The sequence below is a fragment of the Schistocerca gregaria genome, chromosome 1 (assembly GCF_023897955.1).
Source record: "Schistocerca gregaria isolate iqSchGreg1 chromosome 1, iqSchGreg1.2, whole genome shotgun sequence".
NCBI classification, from domain to species: Eukaryota; Metazoa; Arthropoda; class Insecta; order Orthoptera; family Acrididae; genus Schistocerca; species Schistocerca gregaria.
This window is the reverse complement of record NC_064920.1, coordinates 1,177,685,251-1,177,703,846: the sequence shown is the minus strand read 5'-3', so window position 1 is coordinate 1,177,703,846 and position 18,596 is coordinate 1,177,685,251. Positions and strand designations below refer to the sequence as shown.

General features: G+C 38.6%; 1 protein-coding gene across 1 annotated transcript in view; it reads right to left on the bottom strand.

Moving 5' to 3' along the window:
• The window catches only part of LOC126297439 (Down syndrome cell adhesion molecule-like protein Dscam2), a 384,987-nt gene that overhangs the window by 131,897 nt on the left and 234,494 nt on the right, over positions 1-18,596 (bottom strand). The window contains exons 17-22 of the mRNA XM_049988328.1: positions 18,345-18,478; positions 18,131-18,201; positions 15,562-15,666; positions 15,329-15,467; positions 11,076-11,222; positions 7,622-7,783 (exon numbers count right to left, since the gene is read on the bottom strand). Of these exons, the coding sequence (XP_049844285.1) occupies positions 7,622-7,783; positions 11,076-11,222; positions 15,329-15,467; positions 15,562-15,666; positions 18,131-18,201; positions 18,345-18,478 (758 nt within the window). The remainder of the gene's footprint in view (positions 1-7,621; positions 7,784-11,075; positions 11,223-15,328; positions 15,468-15,561; positions 15,667-18,130; positions 18,202-18,344; positions 18,479-18,596) is intronic.

Genomic DNA, 18,596 nt, shown 5'->3' with positions numbered 1-18,596 from the left:
TGCCACGATCTGAGCATGCTGCCTTTCCCAAGCAGGATACAGCTGCCTGGGGGTCAATGCTTGCCTTCAAGTCACTGCCAGCAACCTCTGTATGAGAATCTCCATTGCTAATGGAGCATTTCTGATTTTGCAACCACCAGTTGCATCCTGCATGCCATTCCCAGTTGCATCCTGCATGCCATTCTGAATTAGCCATTTCCATGTATAACAGCATCCACAACTCACGTTATTACACTGGTGTCAGAATAGTCTGTGACAGTGACCTACGTCATATGTCATCTGTTTTAAATGTATAGGCCTGGTCATTATCCCAGAGACTGCAAAGAGCATGCACAGTTAGCACTCAAGCAAGGGATTACGTAGTGTTTGTAAAGATGAAAAAGCTTTGTTAAGTATTTCCCTCTGTTGTCCTATTTTTGTAGACTCATGATTTAAAATGAGCAAACTAGGGTAACAAAGGGGCTACCATTAAAGGTGCAGTACTAAAGCAAATGGCTCAGATGAGGGCAAATAACACAGACTTGCATAGATGATTAGATGCATTAAAAGAGGCTTTGTCCAGTTTCTCAGTGCCCATTTGGATACCAGTGCTGTTACCCCAGTTTCTTCTTTTTCAGGTACAGCATAAGAGGATGTGTTAGTTTTTGTGGACAACCTGTTGACAGCAGAGTTGTTGGTCAGAGGGACATTAGTTATATATTGCTATGTTACATTTAGAAGGCAGTGTGAAAGTATGTGATGTATCATGAGGAATCAACAAATCCTCAGCCATTATGAGTTCTGAGGAAAGGCCTATTGTAGTGTCGAAGGAGAATAAATAGTTTCAGATATTATCATGAGCAGTTAAGCAGTATTTCATAAAGACGGGGTGAGTCCATTGAGAGTTATGTGGACCAAATTAGGAAACTGAATGTCAGTATGTATGAGAGTAAGGAAATTTATGGCACGAATGTGGTCCTCCTGCTGATGGACATTTCCAACTTATTTATCAAGAAAGGTGCAAGCAAAATTTCAAAAACACTTAACAGCGTGCACATGAATGGTAACAGCATTCAATAAAGTATCAGTGGTGTGCAGCTTGCCACAGTCATGTCAGTTAAATAACTAGGCATAATGTTGTAAAGTGACATGTCATGGAATGAGCATGCAAGGTCAGTATTAGAGCAGGCAAGTGGTCAGCTTCAGTTTATTGAGAGAATTCTATGAAAGCATAGCTCATTTATGAAGAGACTACATTTGGAACACTTGTGTCACCCATTCTGGAGCACTGCTCAAGTGTTTGGGGCCTTCACCAGGTCAGATTAAAGGAAGACATTGATGCAATTGAAAGATATGCTGCTAGATTTGTTATCAGTAGGTTTGATCAACACAGATGTATTACAGAAATGCTTCATGAACTCAAATGGGAAACATTGTTGAGGAATTTTACAGAATTAGCATTTGTGAACAGCGTTTGTGCAGAACAATCCTACCCCCCCTCCCCAACACACATCTCACATAAGGACTGTGAATACATTATAAGAGACACCAGGCCTCATAGGGAAGCATATAGACAGTTGAGCCATTTCCAAGTGAAAAAGGAAAGGGAGTGACTAGCAGCGGTACACCTCTGCCGTGCATCGTTCAGTGGCTTGTAGAGTACGTATGTAGATGAAGATACAAGAATCAGAGTACTGTAGATATAATATCAGGAATGGTGGAAGAGCTACACACATAAAAAGTAGAATGAAGCCACAGGCCATACACCTAAATGAGTAATGCATTGCGTAGATCTTTGAACAATGTACTCGAGTAATAGACTTGGAAACACTAGGGAGTAATTCTAGCAATGTACAGACCTCAATACTTATTTACATGAAGTAATTTAAAAGTCATTCCAATACTTAACAATACAAGTCCGTTAAAACTAGTCTTTTTTTTAGTCTACTTTACAGAAGTAGACTGCAGTGGCTACTTCTACCTTTTAATGTAAAACTGGTCTAGTTTCTTGTCCCTGAAGGCTCTCCTTTATAATATAAATGTGTATGAGTAAATTAATGAATTTGAGTGCCAGGAAAACTTAACACATTTTTGAACCATCTGAAGTACTCTGCACCATACAATATTATTATGCAGAAGATCCATTAAACATCCATCAAATTAATTAATCCAGTCTACAGAGAAACTATTTCATTTTTCACAAATAATGGCCATGATCCAGCAGTTGATATGTCAGATTCATTGTCATTTGGTCAGAACAATTTATGATGTCTGTCTTGGTCACCATCGTGAGGGCTAGTCAAATATTTAATTAAAACTTTAAAAAAAGTTAACCAATGAATTATTTGCCTTTTTGTAGTTAGTTAGCTGCTGTCCTGGTATGTATGAAATATGTAAGCCACAGTCCTGAAGCACTCTGCTAGAGGAGCCAAAACAAAATGGCACACCACATTGATAAAGTGGAGTATCATACCATAATTTTTCCCACATTTGAAAGAAAACAAAGTGACAACATTCCATACAATCGTAACAAACTTTTTGAAAGATATAACCTGTTGTACAGTCAAATCGCAATTATATCTTAAAAAGAAAAGTTGATACTGAGGAAGTGAAACTGTAAGGCAATAGTGCATCATCATGTTGTTGTTGTTGTTGTTGTGGTCTTCAGTCCTGAGACTGGTTTGATGCAGCTCTCCATGATACTCTATCCTGTGCAAGCTGCTTCGTCTCCCAGTACGTACTGCAGCCTACATCCTTCTCAATCTGCTTAGTGTATTTATCTCTTGGTCTCCCTCTACGATTTTTACCCTCCACAGTGCCCTCAAATACTAAAATGTTGATCCCTTGATACCTCAGAACATGTCCTACCAACCGATCCCTTCTTCTAGTCAAGTTCTGCCACAAACGTCTCTTCTCCCCAATTCTATTCAGTACCTCCTCATTAGTTATGTGATGTACCTATCTGATCTTCAGCATTCTTCTGTAGCACCACATTTCGCTAGCTTCTATTCCCTTCTTGTCCAAACTACTTATCGCCCATGTTTCACTTCCATACATGGCTACACTCCACACAAATACTTTCAAAAACGACTTCCTGACACTTAAATCTATACTCGATGTTAATAAATTTCTCTTTTTCAGAAACGCTTTCCTTACCACTGCCAGTCTACATTTTGTATCCTCTCTACTTCGACCATCATCAGTTATTTTGCTTCCCAAATAGCAAAACTCCTTTACTACTTTAAGTGTCTCATTTCCTAATCTACTTCCCTCAGCATCACCCAAGTTAACTCGACTACATTCCATTTTATTTGTTTTGCTTTTGTTGATGTTCACCTTATATCTTCCTTTCAAGACACTGTCCATTCCATTCAACTGCTCTTCCAAGTCCTTTGCTGTCTCTGAGAGAATTACAATGTCATCGACAAATTTTAAAGTTATAATTTCTTCTCCATGGATTTTAATTCCTACACCGAATTTTTCTTTTGTTTCCTGCTTGCTCAATATAACATCGGGGAGAGGCTACAACCCTGCCTTACTCTCTTCCCAACCACTGCTTCCCTTTCATGTCCCTCTACTCTTGTAACTGCCATCTGGTTTCTATACAAATGATAAATAGCTTTTCACTTTCTGTATTTCACCCCTGCCACCTTCAGAATATTTCACACAACATTGTCAAAAGCTTTCTCTAAGTCTACAAATGCTAAAAACATAGGTTTGCCTTTTCTTAATTTTGCTGCTAAGATAAGTCGTAGGGTCAGTATTGCCCCACATGTTCCAACATTTCTGTGGAATCCAAACTGATCTTCCCAAAGGTCGGCTTCTACCAGTTTTTCCATTCATCTGTAAGGAATTCGTGTTAGTATTTTGCAGCTGTGGCTTATTAAACTGATAGTTCAGTAATTTTCACATCTGTCAACCCCTGCTTTCTTTGGGATTGGAATTATTATATTCTTCTTGAAGTCTGAAGGTATTTCGCCTGCCTCATACATCTTGCTCACTAAGAGCAAGAGGGGCAGAACGAGATGGATATGGAGAGGGGTTAGGAGGAGATGAATAGAGTGAAGTGGGAAGAAAGATGTGTAGGGAAAGTGGGGTGGAAGGCAATGGATAGGAAGTGGGGGCAGCTAGGTGTATGAAGAGAGGGGGTGGACAAAGAGAGAGAGTTGTGTGGAGGAGGAGATTGGCAGAGGGAGGAGGCTGATGAGATGGAGATAAATGGGGAGAGGCAGTGGAATAAAGAGAGGGGAGGGAAGAAATGGTCGGAGAGAGGGGGTATGGGTTAAGATGGACAGGGAGGGGTAATGGATAAAATGGGCAGAGTAAAGGGTGAGGAGTGTTGTGAGAAGATGTACAAAGAGAGGTGGAGAAGGTGATAATCAGAGAGAGGAGGATGAGGAATGGACAGAGTGTGGTGGAGGTGGGGAGGAGGGGGAATTTAGAAGGCAGCTCGAAAGTGTATGTGCATAGTAGGCAGATGGAAAAGGAAGAAGGGAAGGAGGAGATGGATACAGAGAGGGGGAGGAGGATATGGACAGAGGGAGTGAGATGAAGATGTGGTCAGGAAAGAGTGCAGAGGAGATGGTCCGTGAATGGGGTGAAGAGGCAATGAAGAAATTGGGAGGAGGAGATGAACTAATGGACGTGGGACGATAAGGTGTACAGAGGAATGGGGAAGAAGAAAAAAATGGTTCAAATGGCTCTGAGCACTATGGGATTTAACTTCTGAGGTCATCAGTCCCCTAGAACTTAGAACTACTTAAACCTAAGTAACCTAAAGACATCATACACATTCATGCCCGAGGCAGGGTTCGAACCTGCGGTCGCACGGTTCTAGACTGTAGCACCTAGAACCGCTCGGCCATCCCAGCCGGCTGGGGAAAAAGAAGTGATGGGTACAGTGGGGAACATGTACACGGGCAAAGCCGCAGGGAATAGGCTCTGTGTGTGTGTGTGTTCCTATATATAGACAGACACACACACACACACACACACACACACACACACACACACACACACACACACACCTTCTCTCAGGCCCCTGGACCAAACTGGGCCAAACCTGACACACAAACTGTTTGCCCTGAGAGGACCAACATAGGGGGCTTGTAACACTGTAATATTTATGGAGATACAGATGTGTGCTTGTTTCTAAGCCCCTGCCATATAGGCTGCCCTTCATAACAGATGCGTTGCATAGGAATAATATCAGTTGAACTTATTGATCTGCTTTGCAGGGCAGCCTACATGTCAGGGACAAGAAATGATTTTCCAGCCCCCAGGAAGGAATGGTTTTCCAGCCCCCAATGCATAAGCTGCCCAGAACAGCAGTAGTCATGTGTAGTAGTAGTAGTAGTAGTAGTAGTAGTAGTAGTAGTAGTAGTAGTATCATCCTGCTTTGCCTGGCAGCCTATATGACATAGGAAAAAAAAGGGTTTCACAGCCTTGGTACATAGGCTGTGCTGAACAAACAGTGTATTATGGGTATAGTATCTGTCACTTTATTGGCCTCTTTTGCAGGTCTACACGTGTGAGCAGGCCTGTGGGAAGGTTGTGAAAGATAGAGGAGGGGGGGGGGGGGGGGACAGGAAGGGTGGAGTAGGAGAGGATGGGTAGTGAGAGGGGGCAGGAGGATATGTAAATACAGATAAGGAGGGGAAGGATGAGATGGACTGAAAGAGGGGAAGGGATGAACGGAGAGAGGGAGAGGATTAGATGTACAGGTACAGAACAAGGAGGTAATGGACAGATAGGAAACAAGGAAATAATTCAGGCTTTGTGTTGTAGTAGTATTGAACTGCTTAACTGACCTGTTTTGCAAGGGCGACATGTGCGAATAGGCACAGCTCGGGAAGGTTGATATGGATAGGGGGTGGAGGGGGCAAGGGGTGGGGAGGAACAGAAGAAGCTTGGCAGAGAGAAAGGGGAGGAGGAGATAAACAGAGAGAAAGTGTGGAGGAGACAACATGGAGATAGATGGGCAGAGGAGATGGACAAAAAGTGGGAATGAGGAAGCTGCAAGAGGTGGGAAGTGTAGACAGATACTGGGCAGATGGGCTAGGAAGATGCGAGGAGGAGAGGAAAGGAGACACAGGAAATGGACAGGGAGGCAGGTACGGTCAGAGAGAGGTGGCAGTGGAAATGGTCAAAGAGAAAGGGGAGGAGGAGAAGAAGAAGTAGAGTTTAACAATTTAAATTGGAAAGAGCACTTAGAAAATGTTGTGGGGAAGGCAAACCAAAGACTGTGTTTTATTGGCAGGGCACTTAGAAATTGTAACAGATCTACTAAAATAATTCCTTACACCATGCTTGTTTGCCCTCTTTTAGAATACTGCTGTGTGGTGTGGGATCCTTACCAGATAGGATTAATGGAGTACATCAAGAAAATTCAAAACGGGGAAGCACATTTCTATATAATTGTGAAATATGGGGGAGAGTGTCATTGGCATGATCAGGATTTGGGATGGACATCATTAAAACAACAGCGTTTTCCATTGAGATGAAAGCTTCTCACAAAATTTCAATAACCAACTTTCTCCTCTGAATGCAAGTATATTTTGTTGACACTGACCTACATAGGGAGAAATGATCATCATAATAAAATAAGGGAAATCAGAGCTTGCATGGGAAGATATAGGTGTTTTTTTTTGTGCACTGTTCGAGATCAGAATAATACAGAATTATTTTGAAGGTGGTTCAATGAACCCTGTGTGAGGCACTTAAGTGTAATTTGCAGAGTATCCATGTAGATGAAGATGTAGTGAGCAGATATGGATTGACAGATATGGTAGGAAGATGGGAACAGACTTACAGGGGGGAGAAGAGGTGGACATGGCAAGGGGGAGGGGGATATGGATGGGAGAGGGGGCAGGATAAGATGAATAATGGGAGCTGGAGAGAAGGAGATGAATAGGGAGGAGTGTGACATAAGAGATGGACACTGAGATGGGGGCTGGAGGACATGGGCATCGGTTGAGGGGGGCAGGAAGAGATGAGCAGAGAGGGGTGAGGAATATGTGGACAGAGGGAGGGAGAGGGTGAGGTGGACAGAGAGACAGGGGAAGAAGAGATGGGCAGGAAGAGGGTGGAAGGGGAGATGTCTGAAATATATGTGTAGAATGCATATGCTCATGAAGCTGTGGGGAAAAGGCTAGTCACCATGAAATGCTGGGTGTACCACTATGACCCAAGACAAAGGATCAAAGTAGGGAACATGGCTTCACCACCACCATGAAGCATCACAGAAAGCTGTCCAAGAGGTTGTCTACACTCCATGCCCAAGCTCATACTATTTAGAACACAGTCACACTTGCTATTTTTAGTCTATGAAATTTTGTCTTAGTTCCCATATTCTCCTGAAGTGGCATCCAGTGACTTCTTCCTCTTTTCTCAGATGAAGAAACCATTGGATGGCAAGCATTTGCAGAATGATGATAATGTTATTTTCTAGGTGGAATATTTCCTGATCAGCCAAAAGGTAAACTTATGCAACCAAGATCTCTGCCAAGTCATCCATAGTTCCATGGTAACAGCTTTATTTTTTTGAGGTAATAATTAAGTTGAATACCCCTCATAATAGATGTGTTGATGAAAGTTTATGGTTGTATAATAAGAAAGTATTCTTGCAGCTGTCTAACATTACCATCTTGCTCTGTTGAACAAAACACTGCACGACTCAGTACACCATCTCCCATACTTGTGTAAGCCAGCAACCTCACAGAGTAATTTGTAAACTTAAGGAGACCATGGAGGTAAGTATCAAGACTTGCAGTTCTCTTCACTTCACTCCCAGCAGCCCAAAGATCTACAACAAAGATTTAAAAAATTGCAGTTTATCAAAACAGCAATATACTCTACTGATTTACATTTTGTCATTAGAAAAATAACTATTCACATTTTACATAAACTGGTATTACTTACGTCTTGCTATATTTCAGATTTATTTGCTACAGGTTGTTACGGATAGCTCAATTATTTTCATATTTAATTCAATTAATTTTGTATGAATGTTATTATTTTCATAAAATACTAAACCATACAATTGTATATGTGTATTCCCAGTGCTTGTTTCATAAAAAAGAGGTTCTGATATCTATTGTACGGCATCTCGCACACACACACACACACACACACACACACACACACACACACACACACACACACACACACACACACACACACAGACGCTATTAGATCATGGTACATTTTCTCAATGCAATCCATCACTAGCAGCGCTATATCCATTCCTTGTGATGTTGTAGCACCTTCTTTGACTCATCTCAAAATCAGCCAGTGCCATCTAATGATAGTGTGTAAGCCAGGCAACCACTCTAGGAACTTGAGCATGCACTTACTTACTGCACATTAAGGGACAGTGAAGTGAACAGCTGACTGGAAAAACTTCTGAGTCTACACAAAACAGATCTGTGCTTCTGGAACGAGTGAGAAACTGCTCATAAATTTGGGGATGTTTCTTTGTTTCCTAATATATCAACAAAACTGAATCACAACTGAAGCAGAATTGAAACAGACTGTAGATAATGTTCATTTAAAACTATTTGGTCTCATTATTTGACCTCTAACCTTTGCATTGATTAACTAGCTACAAATTGCTGCAGTTACAAACTTAGAGTTGGCTGGGTTGTTTTAATTTTTTTTTTTGTTGAGTGTATGTATATAAAAGAAGTGTTGATGTGTTTCTGAGTTGCATCCAAAGTTATGTCATATAACTGTGTCATGTGGAATTACTGTGTTGCCATTCAGTGTTGTTTCACAATGCCAGTAGTAAGGTATTTACATATATTTGTTTCAGATTGTGTTCACTCAGCACAACACAAGACATTTGACATTGTCCACATTTCCTGCTTGCATGTAAAGTAGTATTTCCACTAAATTACAAAGGAAATTGTGTTTAGAATGTGAACATGGCTGAGACATGCCATTCCAGATAAAGCTAATGGTGTTTTTGTGATGTCAGCATTACTAGAGTTTATAATTATCATTCCATGGTTAAAACAATGACCTAGGGCTGTGAACACAGACTTGCATGGATCTGTGACTGAAAGAGGTGTTAGTCAAATTTGACTGTGCAGTCTAGTACATAACAGTTTCTCCCTTCATACCTGTCTGAAGTATTTGTCCCATTACATTTTTCAGAAGCTTGCTCATTTTATTACCCAAAATTCCTTTTCCCACAATAATTAACCTGAAATAGAGATAATAGTTTTATTCAGCAGTGTCACATTTTCTAATATTTTCGTGCAACAAACTGAACCAAAAAGATGAACTTTGGAGAGATTATCAATGTGATACATCAGTTAAATTACATATTTTTGTAGTACACAAGCATAAACACGAAAACAGCCAAATCTGTACTTTAGCTTCCCAAACATGTAAATCAACATGGTGCCTCCTTGGTTTGCTTCTATCAGTAAATCACAGCATAGGACACTTGATGTCATGCAGACATGTTTCTGGCAGTAAACAGGACACTAAGAATGATTATTTCATTATTTATTCAGTATCATTTTTACTACTGAATGCAGTTAGACTGAGGTCTAGGTAATTTTGAAAGGTAATCAATTGGTTGTGAGTTGGTGAAACTGATGAATGTGATTTCATAAGTGATCGCTTATACTACTTGTGCAACATGGTATAAATTCTTCTGGATGTCCTATGTGACAACTGTGATGTTTCTGTCACATCAAGTATCCTGGCAGATCTTGGCTAGCATACAATACATTTATGTTTGAAGTGCCATATTTGGTGGTCATCTTATTTATACTTAACACACTATAAAACTATGTAATTTAATTGATGAACCACATAAAAACTCTACAAAATACTTCATTTTTGTTTTATTTGTTGTACAAAAGTACTAGGAAATGTAATATAAGTGATTAAAACTGTTACTGAATGGAGTTTGATGGAAGAAGGACATCACATCATAGCTCATTATGGGTAATGAACATTCTTTGTAAGGTGGGACAAAGAAGTCAAAATCCAATTTCAACTTTCAGTAACCATTAGCTGTGAATATTAGGAACATTTTTATGTGGAAAAAGTCCAAATTTTGTGACACTTTGTAAAAATGACTAATTTAGCTTTACTGTGCTAAAAACCACCAATTCCACATTTTTATTTATTTATTTATTTTTTTGAAAGTTTTTTGTCCCCATATACGGAAGTAAGAGTGAGAGATGCATTTCTATTCTGCAGAATATATTTAGTAAGCATGCTAGTGCAGTAGAAGGTTCCTTTGTTCCTGAACTTAGTATTGTGAGTGATTCTTGACTTTTCATAACACATTTTATTCCGTACACTCTACAGTTCTCATACTTTAAAGACATAAAAGAGCACATTAACTGTTGCAGTTTATGCTACATTAAAGTGGAAGCATTACATTGTTTTGAATTATGCTTTGCCACAGAGCCACAGAGCAGGCTATTAACTATATAGATTCAAATGAGGTTTGGTGCTAGTAGTGAATTTAATGAGTAAAAGGACGAGAATGGAGAATATAAATTACTACATTTGTCAAAATTTGGACAGAAAAATCTTTCCCTATGTTTGCATGTTCTTGTAAGAATTACAGGTAACAATGTCTGTATCCCACAGCTGAGTGGTCAGTACGACAGAATGTCAATCCTAAGGGCCTGGGTTTGATTCCCAGTGGGGTCAGAGATTTTCTCCCCTCAGGGACTGGGTGGTGTGTTGTCCTAATCATCATCATTTCCTCCCCATTGATGCACAAGTCAGCGAAGTGGCGTCAAATCAAATGACTTGCACACAGCGAATGGTTTACCCGATGGGAGGCCCTTGTCACATGACATTTATTTTTACATTTTACAGGTAACAATGATACAAGACCAAGAAATGTATCTGGACTTAATGGAGATTTATGCAGTATATGTAAATCTGAGGATTACATAGTTCCTGGCAAATGAAAAAGTCATGCTCTTTCCCATTATATGGGAGATCATTATTTCCTGTATTTCTATGTTCTAAAACAATTAAAAAGAAGATATATATTATGATTACTACTTCATTTATGTAGGCTACAAAAGATATGCACAAATATATTATATGTAGCTTACTGGAATCACTGATGACAGGCTTGTAAATAACTTTATAGCCTTGTATGACTCCCCCATGGTGTTGTACTGGTGGTGGAGTCCAGTTCACTTTCATGCTCTGTGATGACAAGGGAAAGCAACTTACATTTTGTGGCGCAGCATCTGGAACTATACAAAATAGAACATTAGCTATGCTTTATTCTTATCTGTTTCATTTAGTTTATAACAAGACTGAAAATTTTTTATAAGAATAAAAAAGTTTATTTCAGTGTTTGAATTTTGACTCAGTGTCGAACTTATCAGGAGATTCCATATAACAAACACAGGTGGTTGTAGTATTGTTTTGGAGCTTTGTGATACGTGCTCAACTTAATATTACAATTTTTTTCCCTTTCTTGATGCTGCTGTTAATGTCCCCATTCTGGTTACTGGTCTGATGTGGCCTCTACACCAGTCTCAACTGTGCTAATTTACTCCCATTTGAATGTTGTCACTCTAGTAAAACCTTAGTCTCCATCTACAGTTATTGCATATTCCCCTTTCATCATTCAAATTCCATATAGCATGTGTTATCCAAGTATGTTTTTGCTTATTTGATCCCCTGTTGCCTCAAATATTTCACAACTTTAATCAATCTTCTGTTTTCATTGTGTCAGTCATTTCCTATTGCTTCCACATACTCAGCCATCTTTCATGATTCTTAAACTGAGGTTTTACATTGATTATAGTGTCTTTCATGCAACATTGTACTAGCACCTTCCCTTTTCACCCCCTTTTCCTTTCTTCTTCTCATCCTTACCCTATCAAATTTCAATCCCCCATCAAAATTAAATTGGCCACCCCTAACAAATTAAATATTTTTTTACCACATGATATATCATTTCAAACTCTTCATCACCTTTGGAAGCAGTATGCATGAATGTGTACTATGGCAGTGGGTGATGCCTTTATATACAGGTTGTAAATTTTAAGTTAATAAACCAGAATGACTCAAAAAATAATTCACACAACAAAATGTGTAGAATCCAAAATTGATTATTTTCGAGGAGGACATCTGCTGGTGCTAAAATTAGTCTGCCACACCAGCAAATCATCTGACTAGCTAACTAAATAACGAAACATCCTACTTACTAATGAGTGAACTCATTAACTCACAGAGTAAACAAAATAAAAGACTAACTGAGGAAAAGACTAACCCACTCACCAACTAAAGATGAACTTATCCCATTTGAGATTTGGTGATCTTGAAAAGGAATGATTGGTTTCGTGTTATTGTTAATTATTTGCAAATACTAGCAAATAAATGAATTTCAGGGTGCTTGTCTCCAGTGAGACCCCTTGCCTCTCACTTTCAAACTTCTTGTTGTCCATAAATCTCTTGCATCTCACCATTTTATTATATCAAATGTTCAAAGAGATGACCTCCAACTTTGATGCATTTATTGACTTGTCCTGTAAATCCCTGCACATATCTTGATATCATGTCTGGTGTAAGGCAGTGCAAGCATCTCTTATTCTTTGCATCATGCTTTCATGAGTGTTAGGCATTTCCTGATAACAATATCTTTTAGATAAACCAATAAGAAAAAATCTGGCAAGGTAAGGTCAGGCTATCTGTCGGGTCAATTCACAGAACCAGCCTTGCCAATCAAGTGACCATGGTAAAGTCAATCTAGTATATCATGCACTACTAATGAATAATGCACTAGACAACCATCATGTTGTACCCACATGTTTTGTCAAAGTTTGATGCTCAGGTCTTCAAGTAGATCTGGCAGTTCATTTTCAAGTAGGTTTCAGAATTTGTTGCCATTCAAATTACCATTGATAACATATGGACTGATCAGTTTATTGCTAAATATACCACACCAAACATTAACTGACCAAGGTCGCTGATGGCTGACTTCTCGAATCCAATGTGGTTTCTGTTCACTCCAGTAATGCATGTTATGGCAATTAACTTTATTGTGGTTTGTGAATGTTGCCTCATTGGAGAAAAGTCAATGTTTGCATCCGCTGACCTGCCCAGTGACAAAATGTTAGATGGTTTTGGAAGTCATTGCCATGTAGTTCCGGATGCATGGATACAGGGTATGGATGAAATTTGTAGAGTTTCAGGATTTTCCAAACACTCATGTGTGAAATTCCTGATTGCCTTGATATTCCTCTTGTGCTCCCATCTGGATTATGAGTCACAGTGGCTAGCACTGCCGATTGATTGTTTTCTCCACAAACAGTAGCTGCACAGATTCTTTATTTCTGGTTCACACTACCTTCTGCAGAAAATTGTTTAATAACTCGTACAAAAGAGGACCATGATCGTACTTGGACGGGAAAACGCAGCGCATAAATCATGACTGCATCATCAAAATTTCTCCTACTTTCTCCATAAATGTAGACCATCTCAATTTTTTGTTCCACAGACATATACCGCATGTTAATCTCAAGAGAGGAAAGATAAGGGGCATCGAGAAAGGCAGCGTTAGAATTTCTATGAGCGAGGAGTAGCCGACTCGGCGTAATTCCACCTAGCAATACTAACTCCACATCAAACATGACTGGTAGCAAGCAAAAGCCATGAAAGAAGTTGCACAAGTTAATCAAACATAAGTCACTCAAAAGACAATACTTATAAATGATGTATTGCTGTCTGAATGCTCAGACGGGTAAAAGTTAAAGTGCATTTATGATATTAATACTTAATATTTCTGAAGTCCTGTCTTACTACAAGAAAGGGCGAATTTCTCATCCCTGCGCTACCTATCAGTGGCATTCTGAAACATTACACCACTCATCAGCAAGGGCTGGATAAGAGCATTGATTATCAATCAGGGCTAAGTGGGATATAGATTATATAACAGCCACGATATTCCAAAATAAAATAAAGGTGTGAACAATATGATTTAAGTCAATAAATTTATGAATGTCGTTTTCTATGTTTTTCCACCTGAAACTAAAAGACTCAAACTAAGAAAGCACCTCAGTTATGAGACTTTTTGGGAAACAATGGTGATTACTCCAGACTAATAAAAATTAAATTTGTGAGCCAGTTAGTTTTTTAGTCAACGAGTTCAATCATTAGTAAGTAGGATGTTTGGTTAGTTATTTAGCTAGTTAGATGATTTGTTTGATAATTAAAAGTTGTGTGGCCTCATAACCAAGAAACAAACAAAACTTATCAAAATCTGTGGAAAACAATAATATTTGGGTCAACATTTGTAAAACTCTAATTCCTCTCTCTCAAACACCACCCTATGGTGAGAGAGACGGAGAGTTTTAGTTTGAGTGAATTAAAACTTACGAAGTAAATAAGTATTTTTTATTTATGTGTAACCATTTTCCATGCAAAAATGAGAACATGGATGTCCTTGAATTACAGTGCCAGCTACCAAGAATCAAAGCAAATGTTTAAGACAAAATGTACATAGTTTTTATGTAGAATCTGATTCTGCGATAAAAAATGGGGTTTCCATTTGAAATTTGAAAGCTGCTTTCTGCCCCATCCCCAGGAGGCTGGGGTGGTGGGCTAAATTTAGCACCAGCAGATGTTCCCCTCAAAAATAATCAACTTTTGATTCTACACATTTTTTCGTGTGAAGCTTATGTTTTGAGTTATTCTGGTTTGTTAACTTAAAATTTGCACCTGGTATATCTCACCTGTAATACAGCAGTCACTACATTGTTCACAGTAGCTTACCCACATTTGTATTTTTTCCTCTTTATTACATTTTGAGGATGTATCATTTTCTCTCCCCAACGGCCTGAAGTTGGGTTTTGTTGTCTCTCAGAGCAGAAGTGATCATTCTTGGGATGGGCTGCTGAGTTTAAGAAGATTCTGCACCTGGTTCCTAAAAGCTAATTGCAGAATTGCTAATGCTCTAATTTTGTTTGGAAGTTATTTCTTAGAGTTGTTAAAAATGCCTTGGCTGCACCTTTAGGTAAAAAAAGAATAATCATATAATGTAATAAGAGACTCAGTGTTCTAAATCACATTGATAACGTAAATGTAAGTCGCTAGTAAAGCACTTCTGAAAAACTCATTATCCCATGTAAAGTGGTTTTTATTTGTTTGTTTCAAATTAAATAGTTCCATGCTGCAGGAAAATCACTTATTTCAAGAAACTTGATGTAACTGTAAACACAAACATAAAAAAGGACTGTAGGCTAGTTCAGCAGTTACAGAAACAAGCCTTATTAGGCATCTACAACGGAAAGAGAAGGAGTTAATGTGACTTCTTAATCCTATGTGACTATTAGAATTAAATGTAATTGACCTCCTTCCCGTGTTGTAGCAGTGACAGCAGATGATTTTGGTCCAGGCCCCATACTGTTGAATGCCTGAACATACACATCATATCTTGTGAACTTTTTAAGCTGCTTTAATCGTGCCTCAGTAGTCATTAGACCTCTTACCTGGAAACATGAAATGTTATTGTAGCACTGGTGTGAGTTCTTAGCTATTACTACAGTTCCTAACTTACAAAAGATTGTGCTTGTTTTTACTAACCAGATGTGTGTTTGTACTATTTGTGTCCAATGGAGCCATTCCGTGAATATTCCAATGAACAATGTATCCAAGTATATTTCCATTCCAAGTGTCAGGTGGTGGAGGCTACTTAAATAAAAAAGGACACCATGAGTCACAATATTCTTTTTTGAACATAATACCATCAGTATTCTCAGAAAAAATACTAGAGAACAGAGCATATGTGTGCATTAAGAATATTTGACCACTCTGTGCAGCTACGAGAAGAAACATGAACACTAAAGAACTATTCCTGTAGCTCAAACAAATCTTCAGAGAAGATATTTAGCAATTACATGCTGATAAAATTTCCTTAAATTGCAATTGAGAGGGAGAAGATTAATAATGAACACACAGTGTGTTCTAGGAGGAATATAGGCACGTATAGGTGACTTCCACAGAACCCTATCTAAATTGCATAGCAAGATTTTAAAGGGTAAATAATAAACATGGTATGGGGAAAAGATGGTTTTAAAAAAATCAGTTTCATCTGTGGCAGTAAAATTTGAACTACTGGGGGAATCATTCACAGCATTTCAGGGTTTGCAAAAGTTTTAAACAAATACCGATATCTTTAAACAAGTTGTGAACATAAGAATTGGTTAATTGATTTCTCCATAGTTCAGTACATTTGCAAGTTTAAGATAGAATGGCCTGAAGTGGCTGCAACTTCACTCTCTCCTATAAAGATTAATGATGAGATTTATGGAACACTATGTGTGAATGAATGAGTGAACATCAGGCTTTCATGAAACTGGGTCTATTTAAAATACAATCAAAATACACAGCTTCAAATGATTCCAACTTATGGTATGATTTCCTGATGACAGTCATGTATATAGATGGTGCATTTATACAGATCTAATGCAACCATCCAGTCTGCTGTTTGCTGTGAACGCTTAAAGAAAATTGGAAAGAGCAGTAAAAATGATTTGGAATCCGTTTTATATTTTGGCAGTATGATATTTCTCATTCTGCGTGTTTTGTTGGACTGTCATGCCTACATTCTCAGCATCACCAACTACATAATGAATAATTAATCAAGTGATTATTAATGATCTCAGCTTTAACTTCACTTCTATACAACTTATACCCTGAAGCAGAAAAGAAATTGGTATACACATGCACATTCAAAAACAGAGATATGTAAACATGCAGAATGTAGTGTTCCTTTTGGCAATGCCTATACAAGACAACAGGTGTCTGTCACAGTTGTTAGATCAGTTACTGCTGCTACAATTGCAGGCTATCAAGATTTAAGTGAGTTTGAAGGTGGTGTTATAGTTGGTAACACACAAGTGATGGGACACAGATCCCGCATATATTAATGATGTGGGGAGGGGATTTTCCTGTACAACCATTTCACAAGTGTACTGTAAATATCAGGAATCCAATAAAACATAAAATCTCTGACATTGCTGCAGCTGGAAAAAGATCCTGCAAGAACGGGACCAATGACAACTGAAGAGATTCTTTCATCATGACAGAAGTACAGTCCTTTCGCAAACTGCTGAAGATTTCAGAGGACTGTTCAAGCTGGTGGAACTTCTGTAGTGATGTGGGGCATGTGCAGTCAGAGTGATATGGGACCCCTGATATGTCTAGATATGACTCAGACAGGTGACACACATTTAAGCATCCTGTCTGGTCACCTGCATCCATTCATGTCCATTGTGCATTCTGACAAATCCAGCAGGACAATGTGGTACCCCACATGTCCAGAATTGCTACATATTGGTTCCAGGAACACACTTCTGAGTTTAAATACTTCCAGTGGCCACCAAATTCCGCAGACATGAATATTATTGAGCATATATGGGATGCCTTGCAACATGCCGTTCAGAATAAAGCTCCACCCCCTCTTACTCATATGGATTTATGGACAGTCCTGCAGGATTCACGGTATCAATTTGCTCCAGTGTTGCTTCAGACATTAGTTGTGTCCATGCCATGTCATGTTGTGGCTCTTCTGCATGCTCACAGGGCCATACAGATATTGAGCGTATTATGTGTTTAAGTGCTGAAAAATTCTCAAATATTCTTCTCCTTTTCTCTCTGTACCAACAAAAATTTGAAACATTATGCTGATTTCATTTTCTTTTTAATAATATGTAATCTATTGTAATGTATTTCCCTTAGAACAAATATAATCTTATGCTTGCCTTACAAGAAAAGTGAAAAAAGAAGAAACCAACAATATGGGAAGGATAGATTGCCACACACCATATGGAAGAGACATTGAGTGGCAGACAGAATGAAAATGGATGCCTGAAATATTTAAGCTTTCAGACAAAGTCCTTATTCCAAATTTTTAGCATTCTTTTTCATAGTGCCTGCCCACAACTCAGTGCCCTCTCTTTGTGGTGAGTAACAATCTGCCCTGTTCATATTGTTTGTATTCCATTGTGGACTTCCCATTGTTCAAAAAAAGAAACCAGTGTGAAGATATTTGCTGCTACTTTAGTTTCTCTGTGCCAAATTTTTTTTAATACTATTGATACTCAGACTGTTATTTCTTATTCCCCCTACTTTCATGAGAAATGAAATGTACCTTCCATGATATCAGCAATTCATCAGGACCAATAGTTTCTGCATTCAGGTCCTGTGGTGGAGCAGCTGGAACTGATAGTCATTTGTTAGAAGCAGTAGTTTATTTCACAATCAAAATCTGAGGTTCATTTAGGAAATTATGCATGAAATATAATATACTCAGAGAAGAATAAAAAAGTTGCCACTTTCAGACAGCACTTTCAAATAAATATTACCTTCTTCTTGTGTCTTCACAGTGAGGGTATCTGTGAAAGGGCTAGCCTCAATAGCATTAGTAGCAAGCATTCTTATGTGGTACGTTGTGGCAGGGTGTAAGTCAGTTATGACTGCAGTTCTCATGGAATCAGCACTGAAACATTTTCATTCATTCATGTAGTTTCTGTTGTGGAAAAGAAGAAAATTTTAAATGTAAAGCTATGAATACATGCATCAAAAGCAGAACTCACTTGAGGAAACTATAAACTACA